Source organism: Periophthalmus magnuspinnatus, chromosome 15, assembly GCF_009829125.3.
Source record: "Periophthalmus magnuspinnatus isolate fPerMag1 chromosome 15, fPerMag1.2.pri, whole genome shotgun sequence".
Lineage (NCBI taxonomy): Eukaryota > Metazoa > Chordata > Actinopteri > Gobiiformes > Gobiidae > Periophthalmus > Periophthalmus magnuspinnatus.
The window spans coordinates 30,678,739-30,695,489 of record NC_047140.1 but is presented as its reverse complement, the minus strand read 5'-3'; the positions used below and the strand labels follow the sequence as shown (position 1 = coordinate 30,695,489).

The following is a 16,751-nucleotide window of genomic DNA, read 5'->3' as shown; positions in this document are numbered from 1 at the left end:
CAGACAAAACTGCAGCATTGGACAGTGATAGTGATGTTTTTGTTACAGAGATGAACCTCCTAAACCCACTTTGGCTCTAGAATACAGTTTTGGTCGGCGCACTAGAGGACACAACACGGTGAGGAAATAATTACGTTGTTTATTTGTATTAAGAATTCATTTGAACTGCTGAAATGATCTGTCATCTTTACAAACATTTCTTCATCCTCAGTTTAAAGACATTGCTCATTTGTGGGAGCTGGGTGGAGGCGTCTCTCTGTCAGATCTTGTGCAGATCCCCATCAGTGCTTCAAACATCAGGTTGGTGTTTGATGAGTCTTTTTTGGTTAAAGTTGGAGTTTTATCTGCTAATTACCGATGCTGTATATTATCTGATTCTAGCTCTCTTTCCATTATCCTCGTCCTGGATCTATCGAAACCCAATTGTTTGTGGGGAACAATGGAACGATTGTTGCAAACAGCACAAGAGCAGACCGAGAAGGCGCAAAAGACCAGCAGTAAACAACAGAGTGTCCAGCAGACGCGTGTCCTGCCCAAAGACTACCCCGTAAGACATAATAATGAGTAATAATGAGAAAGATAAAACAGCGGATTCTTTACTCAATGCAAAATGATTAGAGATTAAACTGTGTAAACTGTATTAAACTTTACATTATTGTCAAGTAACACAAACACAAAATTTATTTTTTTCAGCAAAATAGATAGAAAAGAGATACTAATGGTGTATAATAAGAAAGTTAAAATACATTTGTGTGTGTGGTTAGTTTTTCTTTCTATTTTTTTTTTTTTTTACAGGACCGAGAGCTCATAAATCCTTTCCCTGTTCCACTTCTGATTATTGGCAGCAAATATGACTTGTTCCAGGTAAAGCGCCATCATTTGTCCGCTCTTTAGACTTTATATTATGGTATAAATTGCGTTGCAGGAGTTTGAATCTGATAAAAAGAAGCTGATCAGTAAGACACTACGTTTTATCGCTCACTACTACGCAGCGTCTTTAATAGTAAGTTCAAGCCAAAATGTACATTGTGTCATTTTTCTCAAGATTTTTATGATTTTCTTCTTGTTTTTATCAGTTTACCAGCATCAAGTCAGAAAGCTTAATGTCCAAAACCAAAGTATTTTTCTCTCATTTTGCATTTGGAGTGGACAGAGGGTGAGGACAAAACACACACAGTATCTCACATGGAAAGAACCGCGACAAAACGTGACTTGTCTTTTTGTCTTCAGAAAAACTGTGTCCACTGAGTCCAACAAACCTCTCATGATTCCTGCCGGTGCAGATTCTTTCAGCCAAATCGGTGAGAACAGCGCATCCATGTGGTTAAAACAGGAACTGTGTCAGATGTGATGTTGCAAAGTAATAATCCGTGAAAATAACATAATAATATTAATCAGGCACACCCCCGACCTCTGATGTGACCTCACTACATGCAAAAAACCCTAGAGATCTGTGGAAGAAAGTTTATGAGTCCATCTTCCCTCAAGAGGTACAAAAGTCCATGTAAATAGTCTGCAAGAGCTTTCCAGTAATTTGCCATGTTTTTTTTTTTTTTTAGACCATCAGTGAACAAAGGGAACTGAAGGATCCAGCCAAGGACCCCCAGTACAGCGAGCCTCAGGTCGATACCATGAGAGCCCAAAAAGACCAGGTAATGTCTTTACTTTGATCACTATTCAGTGTTCTTCTCATCAAACCTCATTCAAACACGTCTTTCTATCACACAACTATAAAGCAATAACAGCCTGAGAAGTATAATGTGTTCTACACTGTGTATGTTCTTGTTTATATTATATAGAATTATAAACTGAGACCTTGTTTCACAAAGGAGGTTCAATAAACCCTGGGTTTAAGAGTTAACTCAGGGTTGATCTCCCCTGAGACAGACAACTCTGAGTTTTCTGTTTCATGAAGCAGGTTTGGAGCAGAGTTAGAACATCAGAGATGATAAACCCTGGGTTTAGGACACAAGACTTTATCAAAATATCCCAGAAAAAACGGTAAAACAGAGGATGCATCCGTCTTAGAGGGACAGGAAGTCATGTGACTGAGGAACACACTTTGGACAGATCGGGTTTAATGTAAAGGAAGAGCACATGGTTTAATCAATTTATACTATTTTATTAAAAAGATCCATATCAGACATAGCCTAATAACTGTTAACATTTTAATATTTGATTTCAAATACAATTTGCTAATTACAATATTAACAAATCTAAGATGTTTCAGTGCTGTGTATTTTAAATGTTTCCTACGTAAATCAAATTGTAAAGGTAAATATATTAAATAAAGTATAATTCCCAACACTTTAGTGCGGGACACGCTATAGTGAGGGACACGCTTTAGTACAGAAGGGGATCGAAGGCCACGTTCACACTGCCACCAAATCAGATTTTTCAGATCCCAGATCCCATTTTTTCCCCCCAGATACAAGGTTTTTATGTGATTTTAAGTCATTTGAGTAAAGTAAGTGTAAAGTATAAATGAATACAAGTCAGATTAAACTCTTGTCAAGCCTTATTACCTGCACCTGATCCATCTGGTGATTAGAGGAGCAAATTCTGCTCTGGACCAGGTTAGGTCAGAGAGCGTTACCATGGTAACTGACCCTGAGTTTAGGTTCGCTCTGTTAAACTGAAAACTCTGGGTTGACCTCGTTTCAGGCTGAGTCTGAATTCCTGAAACTTGGCCTTTGTTCTGTTTTCACTTCACCATAAATTTATCTTATTACCTCCACTTTGTCCCACTGACCCCAGATAAAAATGAGCTTCAGTAAAAGTGACTTTCAGTAACACTGACATAATTAGGTCATATCTTTGCTCCAGTGGATTCTTTACTCTGTGCAAAATGATTAGAGATTAAAAAATATAAAACATAAACTCATATTTATATCAAGTAATACAAACACTATTAATTTTAATGTTTCTACAAAATAATTAAAATGTTTGTTACATTTATAATTGTACATTTTATAAATATTATGTAAATATCATTATGTATTTCTCTCATTTAATTTTTTATATTTTTCTCCTTTTCTTTTGATTTTAGGAACTGGAGCAATACAAAAGAAATGCAGCCAAGTCGTGGAAAGGACTTGACCTGGAGTCGTGACAAACGGCCGCTGTGTGTCAGATTATATTTATTACTATTATCATTTTAACAGTCATGTTTTAGTTGAACAAAAATCATCAAAAAAATTAATAAAATAAAAATAAAATAAAGCATTTATTATTTACACCACAGGTTTTTGTTCTCTGTCGTTGACGTGTTTGTTCTTTTAACGTTGGCTTCATTCTGTTGCAGCGGCTTCAGTGGCGAATGACCCTGTCCCTAATTTTGAAACTGATCATGCCCAATAAGAGCAGAGCAGGAAGAAAAGCGTAGAGGAGGACGAAGTCCAGCGTGTAACGTGACAGGGCACCAGGGTAGCCCTGGTCAATGAGCTGATCGCCCTGACTGATCACACAGCCTCCTGGTAACGGCTGAGAATCGTCTGGAGCAAAACAAACAGAAATTCAGAACAGCAGAACAGAGATAAAAAAAAGAGATAAAAATGAACTTACTGCAGGAGAAATTGAGCCCATAAAACTCAGTGACGATGAGCAGTTCACAGCTGTACTTCTGGAACGTCAAATAACTGAGCCACTGAAAGACCTGAGGCATCTGCTGCGTGCTCCTGTCAAAACAGAACAGTCTGAGTCAACGTTTAATAGAATCGTTATGTTTAATATAATGATGTGCAAACAGGTACCTGAGGAAACCAGAGCCCACCAGAATCCCAGCGATATTCAACAGAGCCACACCAGTGTTCACCATGTTTGGATCCTGGACCACGCCGAGGAGAACCACTGTCAGCAGCTCCCCTGTGAAGAGCCACACCGTGAGCCACAGCGTCACAAGCCACAGCACCGTGAGCCACAGCACCGCGAGCCACAACGCCGTGAGCCACAGCACCGCGAGCCAATCTCTCAGGTTTATATGTTTGCATTTATGTTTCATCTTAAAGTTCGTATGACGGGCTTTGATGATGCTTTAATTTCTATTTAAACTGGTGAGATAAAACCTGTTGCAAATATAAGTTATAGTTTTACACCAAACAAGAAGCTGTTTGTGAAGAAAAGCTAAAAATGTGTTGAAATGGAGAGTCCCACACTGATGACATCACACCGAGAGAATCCTGTCAAAAGTTCAGCCCAGTTTACACAAAAAACACATTTTTCCATTACTTTAAAGGTGCACTGTGTAACTTTTCTGGGGGAAGGGTCTGTCATGTGCTTGTCTCCTTGTCTTGGACCAAGTTGGAGGTCAGGTCTGTGGAGAGGAGAGCTTGCTTACAGAAGAAATGAGCATTTTTCAAGGTATTTTTGAGCAATAAAATCAGCTGCAATTGAACAAATATAAAGATGCGTTTAATGCTGTAGTTGTGAACATTCCAGGCAAAGCAATAACATCTCCATGGAGACAGAGAAGTTACACAGTGCACCTTTAAACATTTCTACAAAATAAAGGTGTTTTCTTATAAGTTTATTTGTCAGATAATAAGGAGCTTGGGCTCAGTATCACGGTTGCTAAGTAACAGTTCCCTAGTGTGATGTCATCATTTTGAACCAGGAAGTAAAATTTGAAACTAAAATAGAATGATGTAAAATCTTAAATATAATGAAGATAACTGTGTTTTAGTAAAATAAGTAGTCCAACCGGTCATAGGCGCTTTAATAGACACTTTTGACCTGTCACGATAACACATTTTGACACATATATAGTAAATATACACGATAAACGATAAAACTGAAACTAATTTACACCACAGATACAAAAAACCCAGTAGAAAGAAAGTAGAATTGTCCCTAAAAAATATTCTAAATCTACAATATTGTTAAAACTAATGAGCTGCAATAAATAAACAGCAAAATGAAACACTTTAGTTGAAAGTTTATATCCGTAATGAGTCAGACAAGCTATTAATTCAAACTTTTACAGCTCAAAAACACAAAAGACAGAAAAGAAAAGAGAGATGCTGACCTCAAAAATGCTTGTTCCGTCTTTGATTAACTGAACGATAAGTGGATATAGTGATTATAGTGACGAGTGTGACAGGAGTTTACCTATAATATGAGGGACCAGCACTACGGCCGTGTAACAGAGGAAACGCAGAGTGTGGGGGTTCATTCCAATCGTCCTGAAAATAACAAATGCTTAAATTGTACCAAGACAAAACGGTTGTGTTATATTCTGTGTAACGTCTCGTACCAGTAAAGGAAGGAAGTGAAAATGCAAACACTGAGGAGGCTGAAGGGCAGGATGTGGAACACGTACGCCAAAAACATCTGCCATTTGCTGTAGAGGCCGTCCTGACTCTCCTGGTCCCCGATCGCTCTCAGCGCAGGGACTGTACAGAGGGAAGTTTAAATTATACAACCTGCTACTTTAAATCAGACCTGTTGTGCTTGTGTCTCTACGGTTCTCATCTCTGTGGATCATTCTGTTATAATTTACATTTACGTTTGAAATCACAATATTCATCTAAAAGAAAAAAACGAGTAGAACATGGTTAAAATCTCTGAAAAGTCCAGTTTGCAGTAAAGGTCTGATTATTTTAAGTCATTTTCGCTTGTATCAGTTTATACACCGTCTACTTTAAACTATTTATTATTTTATGATCTTCAAGGACATCGTGATAAGAATAATTACTAAGATACAGAGCTGTTAAGTGTCTGACTGGTCTTCAGTGAATGGTCTGATTTTTATACGGCACCTTTCCACCTTCAAGTCTCTCGAAACACTTTACATCAAGGAACCATGCGCATGTTCACACACCGGTGCACACACACACACTGGGAGGGTTTAGTGTCTTGCCCGAGGACACAACAAGAGCATTCATCTGTGGGAGCTGGAATCGCACCGCCAACCCTCACCACTCAACCAATCGTATTTTTACATGGATTTGAGCGGGATTCAAACCTCCAAACCTTCTGATCAGTTGGCAAACGCTCTACCACCTGAGCCACTGTCGCCCAGTAACACTTAGCTCAGGATTATACGTCACATATACATCTATCCAGGGGTCGGTGACCTTTAACCCCCAAAAAGAGCTATTTGGACCCAGATTCTACTGAAAATAAAACACTGGGGGCCTTAAATACAACTAAACTGAAGATAAGACTGTATGTATTGTTTGTTTTTTCTTTTACGCTTTGTATAAACAATTACAGTATTTGCTAAATCTCAGCATAAATCTTTCTTTTCCCTGTTTATCGGGACGTCTGCTCCTGACCCTCTGCGGCGTCTGCGTCTGAAGTTTCATGTTTCAGGACTGTGAGCTGTGTGTGTGAGGCCTGAGTTTTTTTTTTTATCATAGTTCATGGTGGAGAAAAGCTGCTCAAAGACAAATGTGGAGCTGAACATCCGCACGACTCCACAAACAGGCTTCTGCGAGTGTGACGCTTATTTTCAGTGACAGAAAAAACACACTCTTCCTATGTAGAGCTACAATTTAAAAAAAACCAAACACAAATAAAATCCACTTCATTTAAATACTTATAATTTATTTCCCAAAGCCAGAAAACGCAGAGCCGCAGTGTGAGGACGAAAGAGCCACATGCAGATCTAGACGTTTATGGATCACTGTATACGACAAAGATGAAATACACATGAACCGTTAGCTTGTACGTTAGCTTGTCTGAGACCTATTGCTGAGGATTTTACGCCAGGTCATTCGTATCTTAATTACGTTTTAAGATAAGGGAAGGTTACTTTGAGTCTTAGGCTGCCAAAATTATGTCACGACCTTATACAACACGGAGCTGTCTGCAAACACATCCACACACACGGGTCTGTATGAGCTACTCGCGTTCACTGAACCTTTACATACATCCTGACGCTATCTCTGCGCTGATAAGGGCTTGTTTGCTGCGTCGTATGTAAGATATAGTATTCTGAACACAGCCCAGATAGTGACCGTTGTTTTACAGTATTATATAGACACTTCATCAGACTTTAAACTGTTATCTTGGTTAAAAGTAGAACATAAACGACATCTAGACCTGCATGAATGTCCCACAGGAGATGGAGATATTCACAGTGCTCTACATAGATGTACTAATGTTTTACCTTTTTCACTGTGATGTAATTTAAACTTTTCCTGGCACATTTTCCTATTTAGATCCATTTACGTACATAGATAATACAAAAACGTTCATATAATCTTCACAATAATAATAATAATAATCAGTCTGATACAGCGATTTTACAGACTGTATATAGACTGTATGTATAAATGGACATAGCTAACGTGCTAGCCGCCGCGTTCCAAACAGGAAGTGATCACGGGCGCACTTCCGGCTCCATCGACTCTCTGACTGCTGCTGTCAGACTCATCATTTTGGTCTTAAATGTTCGTATTAACCTGCTCTTGTTTTTTTTGTTATTTTGAGTTTATTTTGATTTTTTTTTTTTGTTATTTTAAGTTTTGTTTTTTATTTATTTATTTTTGTTATTTGAATTTTTTTTTTTTTTTTTTTTTTTTTTTGGTATGTTGAGTTTTTTGGTTTTTTTTTTTTGTTATTTTGAGTTTATTTCAATTAATTTTTTTGTTATTTTGAGTTGTTTTTGTTATTTTAAGTTTTGTTTTTTATTTATTTATTTATTTTTGTTATTTGAATTTTTTTTTTTGGTATGTTGAGTTTTTTTTCTTTTTTGTTATTTTGAGTTTATTTCAATTGATTTTTTTTGTTATTTTGAGTTGTTTTTGTTATTTTAAGTTTTGTTATTTATTTTTTTATTTTTTTGTTATTTTGAGTTGTTTTTGTTATTTTAAGTTTTGTTTTTAATTTTTTTTGTTATTTTGAGTTGTTTTTGTTATTTTAAGTTTTGTTTTTTATTTATTTTCTTTTTGTTATTTTGAGATTTTTTTTGTTATTTGAAATTATTTTTTTTGTTATTTTGAGTTTTTTTTTTTCTTTTTTTGATAACTGTGTCCTCTCTCTGTACCTGCTGCTGTCAGACTCATCATTTTGATGTTAAATCTCCGTATTAACCCGCTCTACATGATCCTCTGCACACACCACTTTCATACTAGGCAATGTGTGTGAAGTGTCTTGCTCAAGGACACAACGACCCCACAACACTTGGAATTCCCAGCGCTCTCCCATCCAAGTCCGAACCAGGCCCAGCTCTGTTTAGCTTCTGACACCTGAGGAGATCTGTCTTTGACGCTTTGTTTCAGTCCAATGAGATTCGTCTGTTCTTCTGATAAGTTTAAATCAGCTGACCGCTACATCACGTGACCACTATGAGGCGCTAGTGAGCAGTTCAAACTGTCAGGGGTCAAAACAAACTCAACTTGTGTCTCTATAGTTATAATTTACACATTTTAAATCACGATATTCATCTACAACGACTTAATAAAAGAAACAAATCTGCTGACATCCGCGTTAGAAAACTGCGGTGTCCAATAGGAGCTGACGTCGCCGTAAACGTCATCAAAACAAAGCGCCGCATGCTGTTGGCGCCCCCTATGGACAGATGCACATCACACTAGAGCAGCACTTTTGTTTTCATTTGTACCAAAATGACGACGCGACGAGTATCACCGATTAAGAAAATAAAACTGGAGAAGGAAGGAAGCGCGTACGTCACAGTGGGCGTGTCACAGTGGAGGTGAAAACAGGGGGTTGAAAGACAAAATGGCGTCTTGAAAATAAGCGATTAAAGATTATCAAACATAAATCTCTCCAAAAACAACTTCAGGTGAGTAAATGTTGAGGGAAAAGCTCTGAAAAGTCTTTGATTTTGATTCGATATTTAAAATAATAATGTGTTTGTTTATTCTCCAGCAGGGGGCGGTGTGGCACTTACAGAGCGCTACAGCGTTGAGCATGCCGGTGTAGGGCGACGCGGCGATGCTCTGGTAGATGATGCCAATGCGGTCCTGAATCGCCCCTTTGGCCACGTCCACATCCAGACGCATCACGAAGAACGCCACAAACAGCCCGTAGATCAGGTTCTGCGACAGACGCATCAGGACGCCCATCCGGTCCCGGGACAGGTTACGTGCCGTTCGTCTGTAAACAAACACATTTTTTGATTTGGTCATAATGTCTGCGAATGTTTTTGTGGTCGTCGTATAATCAGCGGCAGAGGAAATATTAATTTTTTTTACAGTATCGTTAAAAAAAAGACTTAAACGGCCCGTATTACGATGTTTTTTTATCTGTTCTGATGTTGTTTCCTCATCACAAACACACAAAACCTGCATATTTAGGCTGAGTTCTTCTCTCCAATGGAAAACACTCTGTTCCACCTTGTGATGTCATCATGTGGTGATACAGGAAGTGCTCCACTGTGTTTTTAAACTCCACACACCTTCATTTCTATAATCATTTGGATCATTTCATTCCTGGAATTGCTAATCTCTACTAAACTAAAGGTTAAAAGCAGCTGTTCACTTTGAAAACTACCACTTCATGACATCACAAGGTGGAACAGAGCATTTTGAGCTTTGGAAATGTAGAAGTAGTACATGTTTTAAAAATATTCTTTTAGAGGGAAAGTATTTCACGCATCTTTTTGGAACGATTAATGGATCGAATGTGTTCTGGATAAATAATTGTGCTGATTTTTGGTCAAACAGAAGAAACTCAATTAACTTTTCAAATTTTCTCGTCATTTTTTTTAAAAGCAGAGACAGTGTTTAGATCGAAAGCGCGCTACAAACTGAGCCGCTGTCGCCCCCTTCTGTTCGGGAGTGCACTCACCTCAGCAGAACCTCGAGTTTGGCCGCTCCGCTCGGTGATTCTTTGCTCTTAAAGGGGATGGCCGGTTTGTCTGACTGCTGTAAACTCTGCTCTATTTTGGCCAACATGTTCATATAAACGTCCGAGCGCTGGTACGTGGAGGCGATCTCGCGCATGCGGCTCAGGGTTGCGGCTTCTCGTTCACTGCTGCGCGTGTCCACAGACGTGAAATCCACTGGAATTCAAAATATTATAATGTATTTTTAATCTGCTCATAACAAAGATGGTCTGACTTCGCAGGTAGTACCGTAAATATCGAAAGGGTTGCAGTACTCGGGACACTCGTATCCGCACTGGCTGAAGAAGTCCACCATCTCCTGAGGTTGGCCACAAAACACGAGTTCTCCGCGGCTCATTATGGCGATTCTGCTGAAAACCTGCAACAACACAACGGTTTATAAGTAACGTTTAGTTTACTGTGTTTTCTGGAGTTTAAGTCGCACCAGCTAAAAAATGCAGAATAATGAAGAAAAAAACATTTATAAGTCGCATTTTTGGGGGAAATTTATTTTACAAAATCCAAGACCAAGAACAGACATTTTATCTTTAAAAGCAAGTTATAATAATAATAATAATAATAATAATAATAATAATAATAGAGAACAGGCTGAATGTCCTCCTCATGTCCTCATGTCCCGCTACCAGAGTTGTGGCTGATGTGGAGTAAAGACTCGCTAATGATTTAAATGATTCTAAATGTTTATCCCCTTAACGTTCCCACGGCCCGCCCTCGGGCAAAGATCCGCGTAATTGCGTAATTTTACGCACTGTTTTGCAGCAGTTTTGCGTTTTAAACATGACGAAACGGACAAAACAAAGGAAATATGTGACCGAGGACACTGTGGATGTTTGTACAAGTTAAACTAGAGACATCTGGACCCGGAGCGAGTGAAGATCATGATGGAGTCAGGAGCAGAGGACCTGATGTGCTGATGGACTGGATGTTCCTGATCGGTAAGTGTGATTTATTCTGCTTTTAACTTAATTGTGGGTCAGATGTGTATCATGTGTAATCATTAGCATTAGCTAATGCCAATCTGCGCCCCCCGACCACCACCAATCATCACACACACACTTGGGCGAAGTGTCTTGCCTAAGGACACAATGACAGAAGTTGGTCCGAGCGGGACTCGATCGATTGTTTTGAATATATTTTATATACAAATACACATTATATATTGTGTTTTGATATATAAATAAAATAAATAAAATACAGTAATAGAGCAGCTGCAGATACAGATTCCTCTCAGTGTGTTTTGGTCATTAACTGTCACTAGTTTATGAGTTGTATAAATCAAATGATCGTGTCATAAACTGAAAAAGAGTTACCGGACTGTCTCCCAGACACAGTAGGACAAACTCACTCAGTCACAGCAAAAGCTTCACACAATGACTTATACTCATATAAACTTATACTTATACTCATAATACAAGTCAGAGCTTTATAATGAAAATGTTAAGTGTGTTTTCAACATTGGAGTTTACAGTTGTCTTGGTTTGGTTGAAGTTCATGTTGTGCCATAGTTAAAATTAAATATTTATACTTCCAAAAGCATTAACATACTACACAGGTCATGAGCAAGATTTTTGTCATTTTCATTGTATAAGTGGATAAAGAACTTCATTAAAAGTCTTATAACACAAATGTAAATGTGGTAATTTGATTCTTTTAATAAACCATTTAACTTTGATGGATGCGATGCAGCATGACCACACCGCGCACGTCTGATGACCACAGCGTGCGCGTCTGATGTCGCTCACACTGGTCCATGGGACGCTCAGGGAGTTTGTGTTTGTTTGTGTGTTTGCTCAGACTCGTGAAAAATGAGAGGGAACATTGCTCCAGAGTATAAGTAAAAAAAATGCATAATAATAAAGACAAAAACGCGGTTGTCAGTGCGACTGTAACAATGTGAAATTACATACAGTTGTCCCTCACTATATTCACTGTGTTCACCTTTCGTGGTCTCACTGTTTCGTGGATTTTTTTTTTTTTTTTGCATGCTTTTTTACATCATCTGAATGTGCATTGTGTCGTGCGTCCTGATTGGCTGTTGGACTGTAGACCATTGTGTCGTGCATCCTGATTGGCTGTTGGACTGTAGACCATTGTGTCGTGCGTCCTGATTGGCTGTTGGACTGTAGACCATTGTCCATCAGTCTCCTCCGTGCCGTGTCTCCTGTCCAGTACAGAATGTGTTCAGACAAATTTACATAAATGTTAGATCGACGCCAGGACAAAGAGGCGCCGTCAGAGGAACTGTGAAATACACGTGAGTCACTATTAACTCATTAAACAAGAGAGAAATGTGAGAAAATGTTAATGGCATTTCTCTCTCGTTTAAACTCTCTCAAAGTTCAAACCTTCGTAGGCGTCTTTGTCGGTGCAGAACGTTTCATCGACATTGTGGGTTTTGTCGGGGAGAAAACAAATTGCAAACGTACAGCACTTCAGAGTCACACTGAGATCCAACGTTTATGTAAATTTGTCTGAACACATTCTGTACTGGACAGGAGACACGGCACGGAGGAGACTGATGGACAATGGTCTACAGTCCAACAGCCAATCAGGACGCACGACACAATGGTCTACAGTCCAACAGCCAATCAAAATTGCACTAAAAAAATCCATGAAACAGATGAACTGCGTTATAGCGAGGGACAACTGTATATTCTAACTCCACTTTTGTCTCAACGTTGGATACAAACCCTGAACAGTTCGGAGCGCGGCTGATGGATGGTCACGATGACGATCCTGTCTCTGCGCGCCAGCTCCGCGAGCAGCACCACGATCTGATTGGCCGTCATACTGTCCAGGCCTGTGGTTGGCTCGTCCAGCAGTATCACCCCTGCGACATCACCATAAACTTTACTTATTTATTTTACACCGCTGAACTCTTTAAGTTTAAACCTGGAAACTTTTAAGCGTAGGGAGAATCTCAGTGGGCCCAACTTGACTTGTGAAGATAAGCTAGTTCATATTTGAGGTAATTAGTCTAATTAGGACAATTAAAAGATTGTCTCTTCGCTTTATGGAAGTGGGGTGGAATTAGCAGATGCTTTAATTGTGAGATTAATTCATTTCCTGGTTGATTGGAGACGCATCAAATGGGAAGTTCTCATTACTCCTTGTGTAACTCCTGTTCTGTGTGTGTACGTGTGTGTGTGTGTGTGTGCGTGTGTGTGTGTGCGCGGCAATGGCCATTTAATCCTGAATGAGGCCCGAGACCCTTCATCCTCCCGGGAGCATTATAGAGCAGATAAACGACACCTGGGATGTGGCGGCGCACACATCCGGTCTGAGGTGGGGCCTGCTTATTTCTTTTGGTGTGAGATAACTCAGACTTTCATTACTCCTCTCCATCGCTCCCTCTGTCCTTTACGCTGTTTTTCTTCATTAATCTCCTGCTCTGATCCCTTTGTCTCTCCTCAGTCCAGACTTCTGAAACTCTTCGGGGACACGCCAGTTTTTCTCCAAACTTTCTCCAAGACTTAAAACTACCAACTCCTTCCTACTTCCTCGCCGCTCAATCGAAAGTTCATAAGGTTTTTTTAAATTAACGTAGGATATTTTCTTGAGTGTTTGATGGAGTAACGGCGTTGGATTTGGTTTAAGAAAGACGATATTTACGTGGATCTTGCAGGAGTTGGCTCGCTATCGACACTCTTCTCCGCTCTCCGCCTGAAATCCCGGTAAAAACGCGTCCGCCGATCACGCTGTGGGCCACGTGAGTCAGGCTCAGCTCGGCCATCACCGCCGACACCTGCGGAAAAACACGTCCAGACGCAGTAACGTTAAAAATATAAAGACAGAAAAATAAACGTGACACCAACAGACCTTTTTCTTGATGGCTTCAGCTGAATGTTTCCTCAGAGCGAGCTGCGCCGTGTAGGTCAGAGTCTCTTCTACTGTCAGATAACTCAGCAGGTTATCGCTCTGCAAAAAACACAACATTTTAGAGAAATATAAAAGTTACAAACCTGAGCAAACTTTTTCCAGTGTCTTTTGTTTGATGTAATGAGAAACAAAACATAAAACCAAAAGGTCAAACACAAACTATCATTGTATTTTCTGTTTGATGGTTTATGTTTTATGTTTGATGTTTTGTGTTTGATGTTTTATGTTTGATGTCATAAAAAAAACAACACAAATTGTCAAACACAAACCATCATGTTTGATGTTTGGTGGTTTGCGTTTGACGCTTTGTTTTGTGTTTTATGTTTGATAGTGTGTGTTTGATGGTTTGTTTGATGTTTTATGTTTTGTGTTTGATGCTTCATGTTTGATTTTTGGTGTTTTATGGTTGATGTTTATGTTTGATGGTGTGTGTTTGATCATTTATGTTTGTTTTATATTTGATGCTTTATATTTGATATTTCATATTTGATGGTTTATGTTTCGTGTGAGTTTTAGGATCAGTCTGTTCACTCTTGACCAAACACTGATGCTGCTTGTTCTCAGATATTATTACATCCACAAAAACACACCGCTTCACCACCTGACTGTTTTAATTAACACACTCTGGCCCCTGGTTCTTCCTTTCCTTCGTCACTCATCAGAATGACTTCAGTATCAGGCGCTCACATCACCTCCTCAACTGCAGCTTAGTGGGGAAGTTAATGAGGAGGCTTAGAGAGCACAGGGTCCTATCAGAGATGAATAAGAACCAACCCGGGCCAGCTTAAAGACCACACTTTTAATTCAGGCTTTGGCTACACATGAGCACCTCTCACTGAGAGATTAAGAATATGAGGAGGCATCAGGGGCGTGGAGTTAATTTTACACAGGCAGGGCATTATTTTCTGAGGAGGGACTAAAGAAAAGTGCAAAAAAACAAGAAAAATGCATCTGTGCACCTTGATATTTTACATTTGATGGTTTATGTTTGATCTTTTGTGTTTGCTGGTTTGACGTTTTGTTTTGTGTTTGATGTCGTGTGTTTGACAGTTTGTGTTTGACAGTTTGTGTTTAATTTTACACACAGGCAGGACAACCTTTTCTGAGGATGGATTAAAGGGTGAAGGAATAATTCAAGAAACAACAAGAAAAAATGCATCTTTGCACCTTTAACTTGATATTTTACGTTTGATGGTGTGTATTTCATGTTTTGTGTTTCATGTTTTGCGCTTGATGATTTGATGTGTTGTGCTTCCTGTTTGATGTTGTGTTTGATATTTTGCATTTGAGGGTTTATGTTTGATGGTTTGTGTCTGATGTTTTGTGTTTGTTTGACGTGTGTTTGATATTTGATGTTTTGTGCTTGATATTTGATGTCATGTATTTGATGTTGATCGTTTGATGGTGTGTGTTTGATGTTTTGTGTTTGTTTGATGTTGTGTGTTTGTGTATCTTTGATGTTTTGATGTTTTGTGCTTGATGTCGTTTGTTAGATGTTTGTATTTGATGTTGATCGTTTAATGGTTTATTTTTTATGTTTTGTCTTACATTTTATACACAGGCAGGGCAACCTTTTCTGAAGAGAGACAAACAAGACAAAAATGCATCTTTGCACCTGAACCTAATATTTACTGTTGTATATAACTGTTATTTAGTGACGTCTACTGTGTTTACATTCATTCAACTATAATTCTTATCTTAAATATAACATAATGACCAGAGACTTTTATTTATATACAGTCTAAGATAATAGCATCATCGTTGGGCTGCATGAAAACTCTACTGACCTTATTTTATTTAAGAGACTAAACTCTTTGTGGTTGCACTTCTGTTTAAGTGGGAATCCCGTTCATTTCAATATATAATTTGGAAAGTTTCAACGCTAAAATATTGTATAAAGCAGGTTGATTTGTGTTGATTTTGTGAACACATTAGCAAAATAAAAACCCCAGGATCGCGTAGAGCGGGTTAATACAAACATTTAAAACCAAAATGACGAGTTTGACAGCAGCAGGTACAGAGAGACGGGACAGTTTTCAATAGAAAGTGAACTGGAGCCAGAGTCGATAGAGCCGGAAGTGCGTCCATTTACATCGATGGCGGCGTGTTACCTGTAGCACGTAGGAGAAACAGTCCTGATACTCTTCTCTCTTCAGTTTCCTCCCGTTTATAAAGACCTCACCCAACAGGACGCCGCTGTTTCCGATCCTTCCAGAAATCGCGTCTAGAAGTGTGGTTTTCCCCGATCCTTCACACACACATTTTACTGTCAACGTCACTAATAAATATCGTTACTGACAATATATTTTTGTTGTTGTTTGTGAACCTGAATTCCCCAGAATCCCCATGATCTGGCCGCTGTCCACGTGGAACGAGACGTCATTGAGGATCTGCCGGGTCCATCTCTTCCTGTAGGAGGGTAAGTCCCACCACGGACCCAAGCGCTCACTGAAACGCACACACATTTTCAGATACGTGAACACAACATGGCCCCAGAATGACTGTACTTCCATATTATGTCACATTACTGTATCATACATAAAGGTGAGCTCATACCTGACTGTGTACGAGATCTTGTCGACACTGAGGGAGCAGGACGGCTCCGACAGTCCCTCAGCCCTGTCCCTCCATGTGTCCCGTTTCACCAGTTTGAAGGACTGGTTGAAGCTGGTCGCCTCCTCCTGTCCCACTGTCTTCAGAGAGTAGAAGCCCTCCATGTCTGCAGCCTTTTCCAAAACACCTACGGAGACATGTGTGAGTGAAATGTATCTGCACTTGACAATCAGGGACGGTGAGCTGCTGCCGCTAACCAGGGACAATAAACCCTAATACTGTGTTATCTCGAGAACTTTGATCCATGGTTGTATAAAGTGGAGCAAAAAGAAAAAAACCCTCTTGAGTCGGCATTTTCGAGCACGAGGCTCAAGTAGAACACTTCATTCACATTTCCAAGAGAAGATGTCAAAGAGGAGCTGCTGGCACGTTTGAGGAGTTCTAGGGCTGAGGCTGAGCTGAATGAACGAGTCTGAAGAGGTCATCAGAAGAACGAGCAGAGCTG

At 39.4% G+C, this 16,751-nt stretch overlaps 2 protein-coding genes across 2 annotated transcripts; one reads left to right on the top strand and one right to left on the bottom strand.

Moving 5' to 3' along the window:
- The first annotated feature begins 50 nt into the window (after positions 1-50).
- dync2li1 (dynein, cytoplasmic 2, light intermediate chain 1) lies at positions 51-3,112 on the top strand. The gene is made up of 10 exons (XM_033979346.2): positions 51-118; positions 212-300; positions 382-547; positions 796-864; positions 926-1,003; positions 1,077-1,156; positions 1,231-1,301; positions 1,399-1,490; positions 1,560-1,652; positions 3,050-3,112. Exons 3-10 carry the CDS (start codon positions 440-442, stop codon positions 3,110-3,112), a joined length of 654 nt encoding a protein of 217 aa, XP_033835237.2. The 5' UTR covers positions 51-118; positions 212-300; positions 382-439.
- A 178-nt stretch (positions 3,113-3,290) lies between these two features.
- On the bottom strand, positions 3,291-16,593 carry abcg5 (ATP-binding cassette, sub-family G (WHITE), member 5). The gene is made up of 14 exons (XM_033979186.2): positions 16,250-16,593; positions 16,020-16,141; positions 15,805-15,941; positions 13,634-13,732; positions 13,427-13,559; positions 12,505-12,644; positions 10,043-10,172; positions 9,757-9,970; positions 8,858-9,063; positions 5,252-5,390; positions 5,107-5,180; positions 3,753-3,864; positions 3,565-3,677; positions 3,291-3,494 (listed from the first exon to the last, which is right to left on the bottom strand). The coding sequence occupies exons 1-14, from the start codon at positions 16,408-16,410 to the stop codon at positions 3,310-3,312; spliced, it is 1,965 nt and encodes a 654-aa protein (XP_033835077.1). The 5' UTR covers positions 16,411-16,593; the 3' UTR covers positions 3,291-3,309.
- Between the last annotated feature and the right edge of the window lie 158 nt (positions 16,594-16,751).